The 23,196-nt window shown below is 35.9% G+C and overlaps 1 protein-coding gene across 17 annotated transcripts in view; it reads right to left on the reverse strand.

The window, feature by feature from the left end:
* Window positions 1-1,801: 1,801 nt before the first annotated feature.
* The window catches only part of CAMK2D (calcium/calmodulin dependent protein kinase II delta), a gene marked incomplete at its 3' end in the record, with an annotated part of 326,871 nt that continues 305,476 nt past the window's right edge, over window positions 1,802-23,196 (reverse strand). For 10 of the 17 annotated variants that reach the window (XM_080796532.1, XM_080796520.1, XM_080796521.1 and 7 more), the window contains 5 exons: window positions 12,496-12,571; window positions 8,533-8,627; window positions 6,480-6,708; window positions 4,941-5,036; window positions 1,802-3,755 (listed from right to left, as the gene is read on the reverse strand). In XM_080796532.1, the coding sequence (XP_080652658.1) occupies window positions 4,970-5,036; window positions 6,480-6,708; window positions 8,533-8,627; window positions 12,496-12,571 (467 nt within the window). Of the gene's footprint in view, window positions 3,756-4,940; window positions 5,037-6,475; window positions 6,709-8,532; window positions 8,628-12,495; window positions 12,572-23,196 lie in introns of those variants that run through there. The other 7 variants (XM_080796525.1, XM_080796524.1, XM_080796522.1 and 4 more) reach the window with 3 other exon arrangements.

The following is a 23,196-nucleotide window of genomic DNA, read 5'->3' on the forward strand; positions in this document are numbered from 1 at the left end:
AAAAGGGGCATTGGCTTTTCTGTTACCACTGATGAGCACAGGACCAGTGGGGCAAAATCCTGCAATTTTTCAAATTAACCCAGAAATCATAACTTTCGCATGGAATCTCCAATTCTCAAAGGTTGGCAACATTTTTTCAAAAAGCTAAGAACATTTTTATGGGCAAACCAGAAAACTGTTGTCTTGTGTTGTAAACTAGTAAGTGTCTTTAAAAATATAAATCCTTTCGGGGTAATAGTAATACTTAATTTCATCCATTTTTCCTACTAGAATCTAGTGGAGAACATTTCAGCCTCTTTTTGAGAATTGGTTTTGTTAGATAGAAAAGTAGGAATACTGTGGCTCCTTCAGCCAAGGTGGCTTATCATGCTTATTGTTCAGATCTGGATACCTGGTCTAATATGCTGATGTTCATTATAATCTTTTTATATATTCCCACTTCTTAAAACCAGACAAAAGATACCATAGAAACAGTTGAACTGTAGATATCAAGAATTTTATTTAATGACATCACTCAAGTGTTGGGCCATCTATGTTTAACCCTTACATTATATATGATTACTTATACAAGGATTCAGAATTTCAGTTACTTAAGAGTAGGATTCCTTGAGAGTTTTCCTAGAATATATTGATTTACTTCATGCCATTTCTCTGCTTTCGGCTAGATGACTACCTTATTCAGTATTTCTCCTCTTCCCGCTGAGATCTTTGAAATGAGTATCAGCAATATCAGCAATATAAACCTACTTAAAGAAAGCAGCCCATAGAACAAGAGTGTTCCACTCCCCTGAGCAAGGAGCAATGGGAGTATTAGTATCAGTGATTATGACAGTTACAGCAGCTACCACTTAATATTATCTACCAAATATTACTCTAGGTACTTTGTACCCATCATCTTTACTCCTCACAATACCCCTAGAAAATTGGTATGTTTGTTCTCATTTTACAAATACAGAAACTAAAGTTCAGCGAGAAGAGGCACCATGCTCAGAGTGTCAAAGACAACAGCAACAGAGCCGAACATTAAACCCAGGAGTGTCCGATTGTGTCCTGACATTCCCATTCATGGTTTGGCCAACAGTCCAAAACTATTAACAGTTTCTCCCTTCCTGGTCCTCTTGGAGTTTAGAGATAGAAAGATGAACCCAGAGTTCTTACCTCTAGAGACATTATATTCCATCCAGTAGAGAAGACACAAAGATGTATTTTCAAAACTGCATGGCTGGCAGGAGAATTAGACCCAAATTACACTATATGGAAAGGATGAGCAAGCTTAAAGCAGGGTCTAGGAAAGTTTAATCAAATGGATGATTTTCTAAATTGGATTTTTAGGAATGAGTAAGAATTAGGTTGAAGAAGTAGTAAGGGAAAGAATATTCTAGGTGAGAAGCAGCATAGATGCTTGATGCTTGCAGTAAATTGAAAGAAGATGTACTTCTGTACATTCAAGTTCAAGTTGAGGAGTAGCAGGAGACAAGGTGCTTGCCTGTATACTGAAGATAACACTGAAGTGTTATACAGTCAGATTTAGGTTAAAAAAGGAACACCCTAGCACCCACTGAAGGATGGACTGGAGGACATATTGAGAAATTTTAGGACTCTTGTTTTTAACTATTTTGTTCTCAGAAAAATTTTCCCAGCAGAGTTTGTTATTTTGTGCATATAGTAAACTGCCTTTATCTTTACATCAAAGGTAAACTGTTATGAACTAATGGGACCATAGCAGGACACATTGCTGTTGGCACTGGCCAGCATCATGAATGCATCTAGTACCTATTCTCAAGAAAAAAAGATGGACACATTGTCAGCAGAAATCACAAATTTATTAACTCTTAAATATATCAATCAGTCATTTACCATTATGGCAAGAAATATATACAGTGTCCCATGGTAAACTGCAGTGTTTCAAAATGATAGAAGATAATAAATGTGTAATTCAGTTGTGGTGGAGAGAACAAATCACAATTTCCTCACATCTTAGTGCGGAAGACAAACTTGATCTACGGTAATACTTCAACACCACATGCTAAGTTAAAAGTGTAAAAAAAAAAAACCACTCTATACCTATTAGTTTTAAAATACATGTATGCCACGTATAGCCGGTTCACAAAAAGGTAAAAGAAATCAAAAAGGGAAAAACGAGGCCATTACTTTTTCACAGATCTCATTGGCAGGTTAACATGGCTCAATACATTTACTGTATATATTTATTTTAAATACATATTTTTAAATTGTGTAATTATCAGAAAAGCTTCAATCCATCTACCATACATCCACTAGCAACAATATCTAAGGTGATTAGTCAACACAGAAAGGTGACATGAGAGAAAGAGGGAGGGTTGTTTAGTTTTTTGCTTCTGCTTTAAAAATAGGATTCTGAAGATTGTGAATTACTATTATTAAAATAACGCTGATGAAGATACCATGCACTATAAAGCATTTCAGGGAAGAGAAACAGCCTTACAGGAGTTGAATAAACAAAGAAGAAATGAGAAGCACAAAGAAAATCTGGGCATTTCCCTTTTCTTTTTAAACTGGAAAATCCGAACTCCAAAGAGGGAGATAATGTTACTGACACAAGAGAGAAGCTAAGAGAGCACAAGCCACAGAGATCAAGTTCTAAACACTTATGAGAATGGAAATCACTCGCTGGCCTCTCTGACTTTAGAAAACTAGCCCTGCTTGTGGAGCAGGAGGGGCCCCTCCCACCAGGCAGAACTAAGTGTGTGTACACGAAACCCTGATGCACTACAACCTGATATTCTTCTTGCCAGTCCCCCCAGCTGGTGGGACACTAGGAACCTCACTGTTTTTACCTGAAATTTAAGCAATTCTAATACCGCTGACCTAGGATCCCTATGTCCAAACTAGAGCCGAAGCAGAATAAGAAGGCTTTAAAATCTTGACAACATTTTTGTGGGTCCGGAAGATGATCAAAAGTGCTAGTTTAGTTACGTCCATGATGCAAATTTCACTTTCCTTTCTGTCTTGTAGTGTGTGAGAAAAGACAGAATAGGATGGAGAAAAAGCAAACAGCAACGAGTAAGTGCAAATGGAGAAAAGAGAGCACATATTTGAGAAAGGAACACGAAACTCAGTGAATTCACCAAAAGTGTAAATATGTCTTAAAGCGATCACTCATAAATTATGTGAATTTTTCCAGTTTACAGTTTGACCAAAAACAACATGACTTTAGATGGTAGCGAACCAACTGAATCTCATTTCCACATTCATGAGTGATTTTACCCAGATATCAACCTACTTTGTTAGACAGCAATTTCAACCAGGATCACACCACAAAAACAGAAGGTATATATATATATATTTTTTTTTTTTTTTGCTTTTTGTTAAATAAGCCCAAAACTGATTAACAGCAAAGAGTTTTAAAAATTTACGTTTCTCTTACAAATTGTCATTCAGAGAATAATTTTGAAGTCTGTTGTATCTTGGCATAAACAGAAACTTGATGAGTAGGTTGTACTTGGAATATTGTGGAATTTTTTTTTTGTCTGACCTCCCCCTATTGTTTGCCAACAGTAATTGAAGTTTGCATGGAACATCCCCATAGTGCAAGTGTAAACAATGTTTAGGAAGGAATATATGACAAGATGGTGCATCACATATGCATTACACGTAGGACCTTCACAACTTCATGCACTCAGAAACATGCATGAAGAGGAGGAGAGGACGGCCCAGGGTTACCATCCAGGTGCCTTGAGAACAGAGAATGCAGAAGTGGCACTGTTGATATTTAGCTGAAAGAAAGGGGGGGGGAGTGAGAAATAAGTTATATTGTTTCACAAAATATTGTCAAATTGTTTTGCCAAAGATGTGACCAGGCTACAGTTTTGTAACTCAGCTAAATTAATAGATCAAAAATACAACTCTATAAAAGATCTTTGCTTGTAATCATTAAGAGATGAAACACACAATGTTAAACAGAGACAATATTAAAATAGGAAACAATATTAGTTATCTATCAACTTGTCCACACAGAGCTAAGCTGAAAATAGAAACAGGAACCCAGGCTTCAATCACATTATTGAACTTAAATATGCATTGTAACCATTCATGTTTACTAAACATATCATTTTGTTGAAAGAGTGAGAAGTTTAAGTGCATTCTTAGCTTCTGTCATTTTTCTTGGGAAGTTAAACCTAGAAGTCCATTTAATGAGGAATACAGCCTCAAAATTAGGGAAAACATATAATTATTTAATTGGAGGTCTCTTTCTGTTTTTTTAATCCAACAGCAGGGAGCACTATTTCTTAAAAGCTCTGACAAGGTTCAGTGCTTTGAGTGGAGGAGATATTCACAATATTAGCACACATATCTGAACCCTAATCCAAATTAAGAAACAAATCTTAAAAAAAAACACAGGCATGAATTTAATTACAGTCAACTTTAAATTATCCTCTGGAATTACCCATTATGTAAGTTTTAAATTTCGGCTTGACTTCCTCTTGTTGCCTGTCTTCATAGTCAAATACCATTATAGTCAGTCAGGCACAGCAAATTAATTTATCTATTAACTTTAGCCCAGTGTGTAACACAAATGACTACCTCTAGAAAAACAGAGACCAAAAAAATCCTAGAGCTTGACTTATATTAGGTCTGGATAATTGAGAGTTGTCTGAATTGACCCAGACTGGACCTCCGATGAGGAACTCCAGGATATCCGAAAATGCCAAGATCCATATGCTAAAGGGAGGCTCTTCTCAGCACTTAATACCTTTAAAACAAGGCTTATGCTATAAAACAAGGCCGAACATTAGACTCAAGAGCTCATGCAAAAATCCTTTAAGTTTTCAAAGACCTTTTATATTTTCCATCAAATATAATGCAAAAGAAAATATCCTTAAAGGCAAGAAAAAACAGCCATGCAGCTTTTTAGTCATTAGCTCCATTCACAACGTATCACGGAGCAGGATGTTACTTACAAGACCCATATGTGAATGGTTTTCAGGCCTTAGATGTTTTGCCACAAAGAGGTGCTTCCTGAGAAGTTTTCTTTCCCATTTGGAATACAGGATGGCCTATTAAGAGAAGCCCCATTTAAGCCACCTGGCATAAAATGAAGTTTTCTTAAATAGGCTCTATCCCATAAATACTTCAGGGAATTGCAGAAAAACCTAACCCTATAGTACTGTATGAATGTAATCCCTTCCATATTAACTGGCAATTAGTGCTGTACCTCTTTGGGGTAAAAAACACACAAACATGGGTGTCTTCATTATTATATTCCTTTTGTCATTCTCTTAATATGCTGGAATTCATTCTAAAAATAACAGCTATCTTTTTTCCCTTCATCTACTTTTTACATATCCAACAGTGATATGTAATTATTAAGGCTATAGAGAAGGCCTTTGAAAACCACTGTGGTATGTTATTAAACTAAGTAATTTTGATAGATTCTTTGGAGTTGAATGGCTGTTTGTATAAATTTGACTCTCCCATCCCAGTCCCCCCCAACCCCCCAAATATTACAGATGATTCTGGTGAGAGAATTTGGAATGAGATCAGCAGTGCGCCGAACTTCTGAATCTAAATTCCCCTTCTTGTTTTCATCTCTTCCCTTCACTTATGCAACTTTATTTCCCTTTAATACTCCCCTTTACTCTAGTTGGAGCCAGTCTTCCTTACCTATACTCCTCTACCATATGAAACTAACATCCTGACATTGTCATATCTTTCTGATATTCCTTGATTCTCTACCATTTATTTGTTCCAGGTCTCCAAATGCCACTTGGAATGTTGGACAAGGTCTTAAGTGATATCTTCTACACAAGGTATACTTCCAAACTGTTATTAACAGTTTGCTATATTGGTCATTTAGTCCATTCTACTCTGAAATTATGAACCTCATAATTTTTCTTTGGTATCAGTGATAACTTGCTTTCTAAAGTAGAATTTAAGTTTTTTTCTAAACTAGAATATAACTTTTACCTTGTGTTTTATCTGGTACAAGTTAAGCACCTAGGAGATGTACAATAAGTATTCATCCAATTACTGACTGAAAGAGCAGACATAACGTCTGAGGTAGAGTGGCATAGGGAGGAAGATCCTGAGGTAACTGCTACTTGTATTTTAAATGTTATGTTTATAAATTTTTTCTAATATCTGTAACTGAGTCCAGTAGATAATCTATAAAGTTCCTGACACTATATTGGCCACTTTAGAAACTCTTCACCTTCCTCTGCCAATTGTGACGATGAAGTCATAGTTTGCCTCATTACATGATTTAACAAAAAGAAACCAGTTGCTAGGGTATCCTCCAGTTTCTACTGTGTGTGTTTCAACACAAAAACAGCTGGTCTGATCTATCTATAGTTACAATCTGTTTTTTCTTGAGCATTCCCACCTATGTAACTGACTGCTAGCATTAAATAACATATATCATGTTATTAACAATGGAATAAGTAAAAAAACGCTGACCATGGGTGTATTAACAAAGAAGCTGACAGCCTGGAAATATTTACTTGATGGGTACTGTTGGCGACCCAGAGCGATGAAAATGAACATTCTGCCACTTTCCATCCCGGCGATGCCACACACGAGTCTCTTCTGACTGCATTGTCTTTGGCATTCCGCTGCCATCCATGTACTGTGTGAGCCTAATGTATGCTATGCAGGCAGCGTCATCACCTACCAGGTGTACATGGGGGTTCAGGATAATTGTGTGGATTGGTTTATTGCTTTTGGACAAAGCTGAAAGAGAATAACATGAAAAACAGAACTTAGTTTCTGCATAAAGTAAATCAAAACCAATAACTTCACCTGGGGCTAATGTACACAATGCTATTCATTCATTCATTCATTCATTCGTTCATTCAACTGTGAATTGTTTGCAGTAATTGAGTCCCTGGCAAAGTATAAAGGAAAATAGAAAAAGCAAAAGTAGATAGTCATTATTTTCTGTGTTTCCCTTTATTAGAGAATTTAAATGTCACTTTGGAAACTTTGGTAGGAGATGTATTTATTTACAATGGGAAGTGGTTAGAAACAGAAGCCATGATACAAAAACAGAGGGAGAAGGCCTGGCCCAGATGCAGGGAGCAGGTGACAGGATATCCTGTGGTCTTGTTCGTTTTTGTTAGTTGGTGAAGAACATGGAACAAGGGAAATATAACAAGTATCAAATATGCAGATAATGGTTTCCAAAACAAAACAAGAAAAAACTGGCTATAGCATGAATTTGTTTTCCTATTTCATCCTGTGACTCCTTTACTTCATAAAGTCCATTCCATAATAGTCCAGTGGTGGTCAACCACTGAAAATCCAAAATTTGGTTATTGGTCATCTAGCCTGGTTCTGATTCTTTAGTTCAATCTTTGATTAGGCAGCCTTCTGCAGGTTCTAGCCTTTGGTGTTTTGACAATAGCTACACATTCTAATTATTCAGTGATCAAGAGATGTGAAGACTTAGTGCAAATGATGATTGATGTCATTCTTTTAGATCACTACCACAGCCTGAACTGTTGTTACCTGCTGTCCAAACCTGCTTCCTATTCTCAGAAGAGATCTGAGTAAACTACCCAGTGCCACAATCATACACAGAAGAATACCTCACTATGAAGAATATGTATTTATGGTAAGTAATGATACATAGTTTGTGTTGAAGTAAGTTAAATATTTAAGGGGTTAATTATTCTTTACTAGAGATGAGATGGTGTCAATGGAGAACCAACTGAAAGATACATTATGAGGATGAGAAAATTTACTGAAGCTTTGTAAGGCCAATTTACCACATAATTCTTTGTCTCGCAAATGCCCAGTGAATATTAAAAAAAAAAAAAAAAAAAAAAAAAAAAAAACCCATGCCAAGGCAGACATTCTTGCTAATGCTTATAATTACTAGAAGTGAACTTGATTATCCTAATCATTACTACACTTCTTAATTTACCAAGATATCACTGAAAAGAGGTGAATTCATTCTTTCCATCATGCAAATGAAACACAATACCTAGTCTTTAGGCATAAGGAAAAGAGGATAAAAGGAATTTCTAGGTTACTTCTTTTTTGATGACCTCAAGGATTTCTGTAGGAGTTTCTTTTGTGTGGCTCTTTGCTCTGAGACCACTAAAATTCTTTTAATGGTAACTGAAATATTTACCTGATCACTCATTTTCACGTATATTTTACTTTGAAAATGAGCACTAAATATGCTTGAAAGCATTCCTTATGTCAAATATTCTGACATGCTGTGGTGTCTTTTATTTTTTCATATACACACAATGTTCTATGAAAACTTACTTTTTTGGTGATTCATTTTACAGCTTATACATTTACTGGGACTTCTATGGGGTATATTCAATCAACACTGTCTTTTATAAATCAGATAGTGTTCAAAATACCAAAGCTTTTAAGCTTGTCATTTTTAAAAAAATTTCAAATACAGAAAATTTTAGGATATAAAATGCTGGACTAAGGTGAAAATTCTCATTGTAGAATACAGCAAAGAAAACTGCAAATCTGGGAGAAATTCAAAGAGAAGTTGGAAAAGGCATGTTATTAAATTTAGAATAAATGTACCATTTTCAAAGTAGAATCGGTGGAAGTCCATCCCTTCCACTAAATTACCCAAAGCTTCAGGTTCAAAAGCAGTAAGGCCAGGGTCACAGATTTTCCTGTAGGGACAAATAAACAACAACAACAAAAACCAAAAATATAATTAAAGTAATCAATACATGAGTTAATACATTTTGTTTCCCACATATCCACTCTTATTTATCAAATAGTGAAGGAGTCTCTTTAAAAAAACAATATAAAATTTCTTTCACAGGCTTTGGTAAGGTGGATTGAGGAGCAAATGCTAAAAAAGCATTTTGCAGAGAACTCTGATGGGGAAAGATAATATAGCAAGTTCCAGCAGATGATAATCTATACTACTTTAGGAATCTCTTTTTTAAAAAAATTCTGCTTTTTCATATTTCCAAGGTGAATTTTCTAGTCTTTCTCCAGTTTTTCTCTTAGTTTTTAAATACTAAGTCCAGTACACTCTCCAAGTCATACAAAACCAACTTTGTCTCTGACATTAAATAAGTTGGAATAATTTCTGATACCTTCTACATTCCTGTCAAGAATCTATATTATTGATTTGAAGGCATGTGTCACATTCTTTACTTCCTGGAAAAGCTGTATTCAAAGGTTATTGAACTTTTAAAAATAAAAGTAATAAAATGTACAAATTAGTTTCCTTTTTAATCCTAGAAATGTAATTCAATAAAGAGATGCAACATTTTTAAACTTTCTTTGGAGAAATTCATTCAACAAAGAATTGTTAAACACCTACTATGTAGCAGATATTTTTTGAAACAATTACAATGCAACAATTAAGACTGAAATAGAAATAAATACAAAGTGCTTAAAAACCAGATTACTTACATATGGGACAGAGAAGATTTAAGAGAAAAAAAAATGTGAGCTGGGCTTTCAGGAATATGTAGGAATTGTCCGAGTGTGTGGAAGGTGGTAGGAAGGAGGAGGGTAGCAATGACAATAGCATAGTAGTGTGAGAACATAGAGTATGTCTGGGGAATAATGGTTAGTCGTTTGATCTGGTGAGTACTGGGCCATCTGTGTAAGTCCATGGAAACAAAGGGGGAAACAGTTCCTTGGGCTTGTGGTGATGAAGGTAGGCTTCTCAGAGGAAGTGACAGAAGATCTGGATTTGACAAATCAGTGGAAGTTTACAAAGTAGATAAGAGGATTTGGGACTATTTTGGGGCTATATCTAAAACATTCCCCTTTTGGGAGGTAAAACATTTTAACTGTTCAACAGAAATACAAGTTTCAAAAGCTCACTATGGTTCTTTGCAATATTGTTCATAGAATGTGGAACTGATATTAAGGAAAACTTTAAAAGTAGAAGATACTTTAAAAATCAAACAACAAACCAGTGATTATCCTTTGTGTTAAAAAAAAAAAAAAAGCCTTAAAGGCAGGGGTAGCAGGTGTAGTGAGGAGGCATTTTACATTTACATTTTACATTTTGCCTAGACTTGGTGGTGGGCAGGTACTACCAAGCTCAAAGTCAAATATATATAATCTCTTTCTAAGAGGCAAATGGGAAGAGCACTGTTTCTATGATAATGGAATTTATTCTGCCAGGGGCTACTACTTCCTCTATAAATATGACTTTTGGTTGTCAACATTGGTGAATCAAAATTTTTTACTACCTCATATTGGCACTAAAATCATCTGAGAATCACTGTGCCATGATCAATCTCTTTACCTAACCATCAAAAGAGTCAACAGATCTGAAAACCTGTTAATCTGTTCTTTCTCTCTCCTATGTATGTATGCATTTATCGCCTGTCATAGGCTTTGGATTAATAAAGGATTCACAAAGCTGCCCCTTGATGTATGTGTGTGGCACACATGCTCTGAACAGGTATTCGAAGGACTTGACCAATGTATTCTATCATCCAGAAAGCTCCCAAGTGGAAGGTCCTGTTGGATTATCAGCAACATCAGGCCAGATTACAGGCCTCCATAGGCAAACTGATGCGATTCCAAGGGATTGCATTATTTAAAACACCTTACATTAAACTGTTGGAGAAGATAGGAAATATCTCAGTTTTGCCTGGCTACCACCCCCACCAAAACACACTTTTTACTATTCCACAGGAGAATGCTAGTACCAAAAAAATACATATGTTCTTAAAGAGTATTTTCATGTTTAGAGAATTCTATTGGTCTAACAAAGTTATCAGCAAAAAGTATAAAAGAGCAGGTTCTATGGCACAGACTTCACAACTGTCTAAAAGGGAACTCTGGTCTCTGACATAGTTTTCTTTCAAACTTCATATTGTACTACTTCATTTCAGGTATTTATTTTAAATCATGTTAAACAGTTGACACAAATACATATGTATATGCATGTGTTTGCATCTATATGCACATATACAATTTATAAGTAGCAATCTTGGATTTAATTCTTACCCTCAATTACTCTTTTCCTTTATTTTATATTTTACTATTTGTAACTGATGATTAAAGAAATACCTTACATAAAATTGGGGAAAAAAAGAAAAAAAAAAACTTCACACATAATTGCATTTCCCAAGGCAATGTCCTTTTATCCTTTTTAAAACCAGTTGGGTATATCTCATTCCATTTTTAATGCTTTTTTAAAAATGTAGCTGGAATAATTATGGACATCATGACTATATCATAAGCATTTTGCCAGAGTGCCAGAAACTGCAAAAACATCTACTGTACCAAATGCACCACATATTACTTACTGGTTACCTTAATGTTGGATAGTTGCTTCCAATTTTTCACTATTATGAATGCTGCTTCAAAAAATGTTTATAATTTTTATCCATGCTTTACATTAAAAATACACACCATGTTAAATTTTGTTATAAGTAAAATTAGAGGGCTAAGACAATTTGAAACTTCATAAATGCTTTCTGGTATATAAGAGCTACATGTCCCCCCAACTCCTGCCACCACAACTAACCTAAAGGTTTGTTTCTATTTATACCCCATCCAGGAAAGTCACCATAGTCCTGTAGGATCTGCACCCCTTTGGTTGTCAGCAGTTCTTATCCCTGCTGAACTGATGGGCAGAAAATGCTCTTGCCTTGAAATTTGCAAATTTTGGCTTTTTAAAATTATTATTTTGGCTTTTTTTTTAAGTATACAAGTATTATCTATTTGGGTTGCCTAATCATTTTATCTTCTCATTTGTGATTATTTCCTTTGCTTTTAAACTTAGAAAAATTGTTCCAATCAGAGATCAAATTCAATCTCTTTTTTGCATTTAACTCTTTCATTCAAGAGGAGCTCACTTGTATGGAATAAGGGGGAGGCTTAGACTGATTTTTATCTTCCCCCAAATAGCTAGCTTATTGACCCACATACTTTGTGAAATAGGCCTTCGTGCCCTATTTATTTGAATGCTTTATTTTTATTTGATTGGAGTGATTTCCTTTACACACTCTATGATCCAGTAGTTCATAAACTAAGCATTTGGGCCTTCCTTCAAATAAATTGTTATCTAAGAAACAAACTCATAAAAGAGATGGAGATAGAGATGAGGTATACTGGCTGAAGAGGAAGAGGGCTGCCTTACGTTGCCTCCTGATCTCTCTCTCTCTCTCTCTCTCTCTCTCTGTCCCAGAACCTCGACAGAGTGAGGCAAAACATTTCTTAAAACAAAATGCATTTTTTTGTGCTTTTCTCTCTCATAGTTTTGCTCTCATGGATGCTCTGCCTGGAATGCCTTCCCCACACAGAGGTGCTGGTGATTACATCTGTAAATTGACAGAGAAAGCCCCAGTCCTGCTATGAGAGGTCTTGTCTTTCCTCTCTAGATCTTACATTGATTTCTCCTCTGGGGACACTTAATTTATACCTTGAAATAAAACTACTGCTAACATCAACCTGGGGTTAAATATACATGAATTCTGGTACACTGAAGAATGCATTCACATAGAAGATATTTTGTCATATGCACGAAAGCAAAGTAAGTGTGCCTCTACTCACGTGTAAGCTTCAAAGTCTCCATTGTTGATGGCTTCAATCAGTTGTTCAGTGACTTTGATAATTTCTTGCTTTCGTGCTAAAGGCAAAGATAGAGCATTTTATGTGGCTTTTGTCCTTTATTCTCACAAAACTCTAACAATATTGCTATTTTCCTTCAATGGGGTTTTACTGTTGAAGACATAGCCCTCCCTGAGCCGTGGTGTATTCTCTCTGTGATCTTGCTGCTCACAGTGCAGAGACCAGCATCATCTACTTCTTCGGAGAAACTGATGGACACACAAGATTCTCAGTTTCTACTCCAGACCTACAGATTCAGAATCTATATTTTTAACAGGACCTTCAGGCACCTGAAGTTCAAGACTTTTTTTTTTTTTAATAAGTTCTTGTTACCTTTATCAACTTGAGTTTGTAAATGTTTTTTCTCTTGAATATTAACAAATGTCTATCTTCAGAGCATAGATGCTCTTTTACAATGAGACACTTTGTATATTTTTTACACTTCAGCCCAATCAACTCTACAAAAGGGGGTGCCAACACTGTAACTGCCATCATATTTAGACAAATGGCCTTCAGTAAACTGTGAACTGGAAGACAAACATATGAATCACTATGTGGATGTAGGCAGATAATTAGATAGAAGCTGCCCCGCAGAGCTGTCACTCCAACACCAAACACGCTTTGTTTCTATTTCTAGCCCACAATTGGTAAAATTATTAATAGTTGGCTTGGCTCAAATCCCACCTATTCCTGTAAATTCCTCTCTGATTACATCTCCAAGTGTTCTTTGCCTTTTTTGAATGCCTATAGTGTATCACTCATTTGGTAATTAAGCATATGCTATATACCATGACACCTTTAGTTAAATTACTGGTTTTAAATTCTTATTAAACTTTGTTCACTGTGTAACTACCTTTCTGTTAAATTAAAAGCTCCCTGTGTGGGGGGTGGTGGGGGATATTATTATTATTATTATTATTTGGTATCCTTTAAGTTTTATTCCAATGTCTTTTTTTTTTTTTAAGATTTTATTTATTTGACAGACAGAGATCACAAGTAGGCAGAGAGGCAGGCAGAGAGAAGGGGGGAAGCAGGCTTCCTGCTGAGCAGGGATGTGGGGCTCGATCCCAGGACCCTGGGATCATGACCTGAGCTGAAGGCAGAGGCTTTAACCCACTGAGCCACCCAGGCGCCCCTATTCCAATGTCTTTAATAAAAGAGATGCTCAATAAGTTTGTGAATTTGATCAACTGCTATTAATGATAATCTTTTGACTTCAGAATACTATTCTGTTACTAACGAAATTCATGAAATTTTTAAAAATTAAATTTCTCTGAGTTTTGCTTTAAGAACAGTGTGAAATTTCCTTAAATCACTGGAAATAAACTGGGAGAGTCACAAAAAGTTATATCCATTCTATCTTAGTGAAGTTGCTATTCATCATAGGAAAAGCTTGGTTTTAGTTTGTTATTGATTAAAGGCAACCAGTATGTATTCTCAATGAAGCAGATCTTCATTAAACAGGTTTTAACCACAAAATTAAATGTTCACATTATCCAGGTTATGATATTCCTTATTTAAAATAAACATCCAGTAAACCGAACTTGACTTCATTTATACTCTATGAGACTAAACTATAAAATATGATTTGTCCATAAAATGCTTGACAATAATGTCAAGGTTGATAGTATCTAAAAATCACTATATAGACTAGATTTGACATTTAGTTACATATTTAGCTTTCATTTATATTAGGGGAAAAAAAAGAACATAAGGTTTTTTAGCTCCTACACACATTTAAAACATTTTTTGCCTTTGTTCATTTGATTTATGAATATAATATATCCAAGCATCCAAAACATACTGACACAAGTAGTAGCAGGGAATAATTCTGTAATAGAGATGCCGCCAATGGCACATTTTAGCTTAATTTAGTTCGGCAATAAGTGATTCATCTGTCTCTGGCCTCAACAGTATGAACATTTGGCAAAAATGCATGACAGCTGACCCGATTCTGGAATATAAAGGATGTTGGTGAGATGGTGCTCAGGAAATGAGATTAAGAAAGTGTGACTACCAAAACTTCCTCCTCAATATTAAATCCTTATTTAAAACTGCTAAATTTCTCAGTTTGCTAAGTAAAAAACTACAGGTTAGAAAACCATGTCAATTTTTAAAAACAAGAAGGGGGGAAACAAACACAAAATCAGTGCCCTTTGTAGAGCTTCATTAGGCAAACACAGTTTATTGAGTTTGAAAAGTTCAAGGTCACTTTCTGAAATTTCCAAAAGTCTCTGCATTCCCTGATAAGCAAAATATGGAATTAAAATATCAAGTATATATATGGCCATCTCTCACCCTCTGAATCACTGTGGAAATACTTATTGGCTCTTTAATAGTTTACATGCTACAACTGGCTTAATTTTGGCCTGCATAATCAAAGCAACAAATTCCCTTCTCTCTTAGTTCTTAGGCGCAGAAACAATGGTCCTTTAACTGGCAGTAGAGCATGTGGGAATTAGTGAGAATGCTTCTGTGCTGCACCATCTAAAAAACAACATGACTATCTTGGCTTCGGAGGAGCCTGGAACTCAGGAATCTTGAGAGTGCTTATTTCCCTGGGGCAAAGGAGCTTGAATGAGTCACAGGCAGCACATGACAGCAGACTCTTTAAAGGAAAGCAGAAGTCTGGAAATGAATCATTTGTACACAGTAGTCTATTGTGGTTGAGACTATTGCCACAGTGACCTACAGGAAGAGTGAGGTTTTGGTGCTAGTTAGCTCTACTTTTCAGCAGTGAGGGTGAAGGACAATCACTGTCCCAGGTGACTGGATGTCTAAGATCTGCAGGAAGAGGCCCCTATCATCTGGCCTTCCCTCTTTGAAAAGATTAAGTAATGACGACTCCAGAAGTCAAAGTGGGGACAGCTTGTGATGTGTCACTAATTAACCCTTAAGATGAAGGAAGAGTGTACCAATACAGCATCCTCTGAATACCAAAAGTTTTTCCATCCTTAGCCAGCACTTTAATAACAGAGAACTGATTACCCAGTGGTTTCATTTACAGAATGGAGGCACTCAAGCCTTGACCCACAAGTCCCAAAGTAGTTTCTGGGGACTTCCAGGTGTCTAGGGGAACCGCAGGAGAGAAAAGTAAGTGGGAGAGATGCTCCAGATCCTGAATATAATTGCTTCCATGCAACTACGCAAAAGAACTAGGAATATTTCATGTTCAAATTCCTATCTTTTTGGCTCTTTGATTGTTCTAAAGAGGCCTGGGAGAGTAAGATAAGAGTTTGAATGGTCCCAGTGTTAAATACCAACCAACCAACCAAACAAGAAGCCCTGGGAACTGAGAATGATTACATAATGAAAATGACAGATTTCAACATTTCTCAAACATTAGCAGATCTTATCTGATCAGATCAACAATATCAGATCTGATCAACAATGATATGCAGACAAACATTACCTGTTTAACAGGTAAACACACAGATTATAGGCACTGCCCAAAGGCATAGTGTTTGCTGATTACTCCTACCCTCCTTCCTGAAATACTCACTTTTTTCCTGCTTTTCTTACTAATTATGTGGTCACATGATCTCACTCTCATCTGCTATGTTATCTTTCTCTACCTGGACTTTATATGTTTTAATTCCTTTTAAAGGTTCGATTTGAGGCCCTCCTCTCCACAGACACTGTATCCCTATGATCCTGTCCACACCAGTGTTTTATATTGCCATTTATGGTCCAATGACTCCTGCCTTGTTGCTTCTTTTTTTCTAGTCCTTTCCTTCAGATCTATGTGTCAATGCCTATTTTGGAATCTTCACCTGGATATTTCAAATGCTTCTTTAACTCAACATACCCTAAACTGAGCTTATGAACTCCTACCCCCCAACAAATCTATTTGCTTTTCCAGGGATCTCCCTCTTGGTAAAATGGCATCATCATCATCCAGTTGTGCAAACCAGAAAAAACCCTGAGATTCATCTTTGACTCCCTCACCCCACCCACATTAATTTTTCAAGTTCTGCTGATTTTATTTTTTAAAATGTCTTACATATTAGTTTACTTCGTTCCTTCTTCACTACCACTCTGGTAGAAGCACCCACCACTTCTTGTCCAGAATAAATATCTGGAGACTTATGAAATCTTCAATAATATAGACTCTGCCCATCTCACCAGACCCATTTAAAGGCTTTTTTACTTTATCCTCTCCAATCTATCCATATAGGATACTCTCAGAAATTCAAAAGGGGCATTTTTCCTTCTTTTGTCAGCCCTTCGTATATATTATCCTCTCTTCTTGGAAAACTGTCCCCTATCTCTGCTTCCACTTTAATCAAATTTCAACTATTATTTCTTCAAAAAAAGCCTTCCCTGACCCTCATTTTAGGAGAGGTCTCTATCTCTATGTTTTAAATTCACACATATCCTACAACTGTTGTTTAAAATCAGTTAGTACACATGTATTTACATATTTATTTGTGTATATTTGATTACATTTTCTCTATTTGTAAGCTCCATGGGGGCAGATACCTTACCACTGCAACCCAATATCTAGCATAGTACATGTTTAATAAATATTTGAATGAATAGTGGTCCAGAACAAACTCAAGCACTTTCTGACTCCCAATCCAGTGGCCTTTCCAACATATACATTTTTTAGTGAGGGTCAGATAGCCTTTAAAAAATATATATTTGATAAATGGAACCAATTCAGATATAAAGAAGCATGTCTTGTTGCCTACTGATGATGAAAGAAAAGTCTTCAACTTGTCTAAAACTAAACATCAAATTTCCTTCTCTGATTTCCTCACTTTTGCTAATGAGACCACAATTTTACCAGTCTTGTCCTCATATTCTGTCCTCCACAAGTCATAATTTTTCATTATCAGCTATGATGATGTTTCCCAACGTATATCCTCAGCCTGTTCATCTTTTTGCTTGTCCCTGGCAATCTTACTTATTCTCTGCCTTTGACCACATAATGAAGACTGCCAAATCTCTATCACTAACCTTAAACCTTTCTAGGCTCCAAGTTCGTATTTCTAACTGCACTGTAACATCTCCGGTTATCCTGGCATTTCAGACCTAGTAGGGGTGCCCAAGATGGACCTCAAGTATCTCCCTTGCATAATCCACTGCTTCTCTTGTATCACTCGTCTTGGATAATGAAGACATTATCTACTCAGTTGCCCAAACCAAAAGCCTTGACACTTACTTTTCTTTCACTTCTTCATATAGATGATCACCAGTCCTCTTCACTCATCCAAATCTTTCTCAGATCCATTTCTTCCTCTTTAGGCTAATGGCCACTACTCAGATTCAGGCTTTTAGTTGTTCCTAACCCCTCCTGCTCCAAGGTCACATCCCACACCCTCCCACCATCCACCCCTCACTGTTGCAAAATCATCTCTACAGAATAGAGCTAACCATGCCTATCCTCCACCATCTAGAGGCCAAGCCCAAGCTTCTTTGTTCTTGAAAGGTCTCCCTACTTTATTTTTCTAGCTTTGACTCTTGACACTTCTTTTCCCCCAGGAGTCCCACAGAACCTATTCTACAACTTCACCAAAGGCTTCACTCTTCCTCAGCTGGTCCTGGCTCTTGATAATGCTGTGACTTTCCTCTCCAGAAACCCTCCCTCTTCTGTCTGAAAATCTTCAATATTCTGCTCCAAAATTATCTCTTCCTTATAGCCTTTCCTTAGGCTCTATTTGAAGCTTTTTGGTTGTATTGTGGTCCTGCTAGAGCATCACCACAGGATGTTCACATTTCTGCCCAGGACTTGACCATTTTCTAGCTTCAATGCCTAGCACTGAGTAAATGTCTGTAAATGCATGCACATATGAATAAATACACAAATAAGGCCTATAAAATATTATGTACATTTTGAAACATTAGATAAATGCCAAGTATATAGGTGATGATGATGATGTCTGATAGCAGTCTGAATGTGAGGGTGCTAAATGAAAAGGTGCTCATGGATCTTGCATCTCTCAGGATCAGCAGAGGCCATGGTATTTTAGATGCCAGAGTAATCTGTATAGGCCCAGTAAGAGAAACTAGGCATATCTAGTCAATGTTTAAACTTATAATTTCTTTTCAAGGGAATTGAGTACAGAGAAAGGTTCTAGTTATTCAAGCTTGAGCTTTTCAATAGTTACAGATTTTGGATTAACCAATTCGCTGAGATTAAACTACTTGATAATAAACCTTATTCAGAAGGCTATCTGGCCTACTATGAAACTTGGACTAGGAAATGAACTGAATTTATTGATGCAAATTGATCTCTACTAAAATGTTAGCAAAGTATCACACACTGAAATCTTTTAGAGAACTGTGCCTAAAGGTTAATAACTTATTCAATGATCAGAAGTTGCACAATTAACATTATAGCCTTTTGAGGTATATTAGCTTATTAGCAATTCTGCTCACTTAAAAAAAAGATTTCTTTATTTGAGAGAGAGAGATTGGGGGTAGGGGCAGGCAGAGAGAGAATCTCAAGCAGACTCTGCTGAGCATGGAGCCCTGGATAGATCATGTCCTGAACTGAAACCAGGAGTTAGATGCTTAAACTGACTGAGCCACCCAGGTGCTCCACTCACCTACGTTTTGCCAATAGGTACAGTTCTATTTAATTTAACTTCTTCCTACATTTCTCAGAGGTATTGGGCACAGACTTAAAGAACGGGGAGGTTAAGTGACTTGCTCAAGTCATCCAGCGAAGTCAGAAGCTGTGCCAGGGCTGGAGCTTTATTTGGCTGAGATATCTGTTTAATTCGCTAATCTATGTTCCTTTCCAGCCCACAGTGCCTAATTCAATATTTTGAAATCATAAACTTAAACGAACCACCTAAGTGACTTTGAACTTACTCTGGCAAGGTGACTGACTACTGAATTACTGGGCCAAGGTTGTAATTAATTATTATACCAGTTTCACAAAACGAAGTGCCCCATGTTTTTACTGTCTTTTTCCATGCTGCCATTAACAAAAATAACTCTTAGGAATAGTTATTGTCTTAGGCAAATCTACAAATTAGGATTATTTTCATGCTCTTGATAGTTTTATAGAAAAAGGTGCCTATCAACTCAGCTGTCTGTCATTTCCTATGCAATTAACAGCTTGTTTCTTAGTGATTTCATTTTTATTTCACTAGTTTGATGTATTAACCTTTAGGAGAGTAATTTCCATTATTTTGGCTTTTAAAATCAAGCCCATAGAAAATTTTAGAGTTGACTGGTTTAATCTATAATATTTTATTCAAATTAAAACCTGGAAATTACCAAATTTCTATTCAAGAATTGTTGTAAAGCTCACTTATCCAGAAGCCACCTGTTCAGTAAGTAAAAAACTCACCTCTTTAATCACTAGAGGCCCTCAAAATTAAAAAAAAAAAATTATTCACATCACCTTTGTACTTTGTTCTATAAAAACAGAACAAAGTTTCAAAGTTTCAAAGTTTCAAAGCATAAAATGTTAATTGGGGGAAGAAATACTATTAGTCTTAGCCCCATTATGTTGTTATTACCTGACAATAAATGATTAGCAAATATTTAAAAACAGAAAACTCTAGCATTGGGGTCATTTAGTATAAGTGAAAATAGGATTACATTTTTTTTTTAAAGATTTTATTTATTTATTTGACAGACAGAGATCACAAGTAGGCAGAGAGGCAGGCAGAGAGAGAGGTGGGGAAGCAGGCTCCCTGCTGAGCAGAAAGCCCGATGCGGGACTCGATCCCAGGACCCTGAGATCATGACCTGAGCCGAAGGCAGAGGCTTAACCCACTGAGCCACCCAGGTGTCCCTAGGATTACATTTTTAAAAAGGTTTGTGAGGATATCATTGGGTTATAAAGTATGGTGAGGTCATTCCTAAAATGACTCTAGATCTAAAGAAGAAATAAAATATTTAATATTTTTTTAAAAAGTTAAGGGATGTGTATTTATTTTTTCATTAAAAATGGCTTAAGTAAAAGTTTTAGAGTTTAAAAAACTATACATGGTTATATAGAATATTTGCTATATGAAAGAATTCAGTCTAGCCACATTAAAAGCAATTGAGTAACTGTTCAATCCTCAGCTAACTTAAGCTAGAAATAGCACAACATTGTGAAGACCATTGAGTATTTTAGTATTTTTTTAAAGGTTTTATTTATTTATTTGAAAGAGGGAGTGGGAGGGAGGGAGAGAACAGAGTGAGAGGGAGAAGCAGATTCCCTGCTAAGCAAGGAGCCGGATGGATGTGGGACTCATCCCAGGACCCTAAGATCATGACCTAAGCCAAAGGCAGATGTTTAATGGACTGAGCCACACAGGCACCCTGAGTATTTTAGTATTAAGATGTGTCTGAATCAGATAGGTGTGATAGTACTTGCAGTTAAGAGATGATGACATGGAAGAAAAAGATTTTAAGAAACTAGTTCAAAGATTCACATCAGCTGCTTGAGGATTAAAACTGTAGTCTCCTCAATAATGTGCACTGACCTTGTGGGCATTATGTTAAGTGAAATAAGTCATACAGAGAATGATAAATACAGTATGCTTTCACTTATATATGGGATCTACCAACCAGACAAACAACAAACATAGAAAAAGAAATCAGATTTCTGGTTACCAGAGGCAATACCAGAATAGGGGAAGGGGGAATTGAAGGAAAGTGGTCAAAAGGTATAAACTTCCACTTATAAGGTAAATAAGTCCTAGGGATGTAATGTACAACATGATGACTACAGTTAACACTGTTGGATGGTATATGTGAAAGTTGTTAAGGAAATTGATCCCAAGTGTTCTCATCAGAAGAAAAAATTTTTGAACATTTCTTTACCTTTTTTTTTTTTTTGCTATCTATTTTAGATGTTGAACTAAACTTATTATGGTAATCATTTCAAAATATATGTAAGTCAAATCATTACACTGTATACCTTAAACTTATATAGTGCTATATATCAATTATATCTTTAAAAAAACTTGTAGTCTCCTGGCATTCAAGTTTATACTGAATGATAAGAGAAATACTAAACTTTCTCAAGGAGTATCTCTTTCATTGCAGAACTAAGGTGACAAAGTTATTTTCTCAAAAGCAAATAGTAAGACTTGGAAAAGAGACAATGAGACTTAGAATTTTTAGGTATTTGGGAAGTTGTTTTCGTTTTGTTTTTTTTTGATATGAAGGAAATTCAATTTTCCCCAAACTCCAAAATTATAATGTGTCCAATTGACCACTTCAATCAATTTTACATAGTATCAGCCAAAAAAAAAAGCATGTGTCTTTCAGGTCAAGGTAATTGTCAAAGTATTAATGCTTTGTCCTTCAGTATGAATAGCCAGAAGTTAAAAAAAGAAAAAAAAATACTGAGAAGGGTTAAAAGACCGCAGTGATGAGAGTAGGCCCCCCCCCCCCCGGTTAGTATTGTTGTTGTTTAGCTTGATATTTTATTTTTAATAACTTATTCCATTACTATATAAAAAGTATATAATTTGTATTTAGCAAAGAAATAGAATTCAATATATTCTTGGGTAAGTTTATTGATAACTACACTTTCCTGAATAATTCAACTGGTAGATTTGTGAGTGCTCCCTTGGATCAAGAATGCAAGAAAAGCTTAAGAGCATGTCCTCTATACTATAAAACCATTTTAAATCTTTGTTTTGCAAAAACAAAAAATAAAAAGCAAGCAAGCAAACAAACAAAACCCTACCAAAATTAACTGAAGTGTGATATCCTTGGATTTGCTTTTAGAGAAAGAATTAGGCTAACTATAGTAACAGTTAGAGTATAGTAAGGGTACACAATATTATTCTGTCTCCACATTTATTGAGCCCCAGCTGACCTTCTAATGTCTTTTCTCCTTGTCTCCAGGTTCACACAAGCTTAGTCATATTTCAAAACTTCTCACAGCAGTGTTGTCTCAATAAGACTGAAGTTAAAGCAGTTTTTTTTTTAATCACCTACCACTATATGGATATTTTACCTCTAAGAATGTCATTTTGCATTTTTGTGTTAAGTACTTCTGCTTGTCCCATTTTGAACCATTCCCTTTGATGAAGCTGCTAAGATAACACAGCAGATCTTACTACCACCCAAAAATATGCGGCACCATCTCCTGTAATTGTAATTCTACACTTTCTAGCTAATTCTCATTTTCAACAGCTGCAAAAATAGTAGCTTGTGCTTTCATTACAAAGTCTATCATTATCCAATCCATAGCTTCCAGAACCAATAAATGAGAACTGAAAGGGCAGATGAGGTCCAATGAAGTGGGAAGAGAGAGGCCAATTCACAAAACATATCATAGAATCCAGTTGCACTCATACATTATTCAAGAGTACTAGAGCACGTATAATCAATAGTAAATTAGGGAACTAGTGGAACAAGCTTATAAGACAAATAACATAAATAAGGAGCTTTTTTTTAACTTGGAAAATTATGGAATAATGATAAATTCTCTTGGTAAGTCAGTTATATAATACAGTCGTTTATGACATTGTAGGTACAAAGACCAAAGTTCAATGTAATATTTATGTACCTATATGCTTAACTTTGATGACCATTGTTGCCTTTTGAGATGCCAGACCACTGGATTGAAAAGGCATTGTTGCAGTCAGTCTGGATATAAATTTACAATGGTTTGTCACAACTTGGAAAACTTACTTAGATTTAGAGGAAAATTGTTTACACATACCTCCCACTTTT

Source organism: Martes martes, assembly GCF_963455335.1.
Source record: "Martes martes genome assembly, chromosome: 2".
NCBI lineage: Eukaryota > Metazoa > Chordata > Mammalia > Carnivora > Mustelidae > Martes > Martes martes.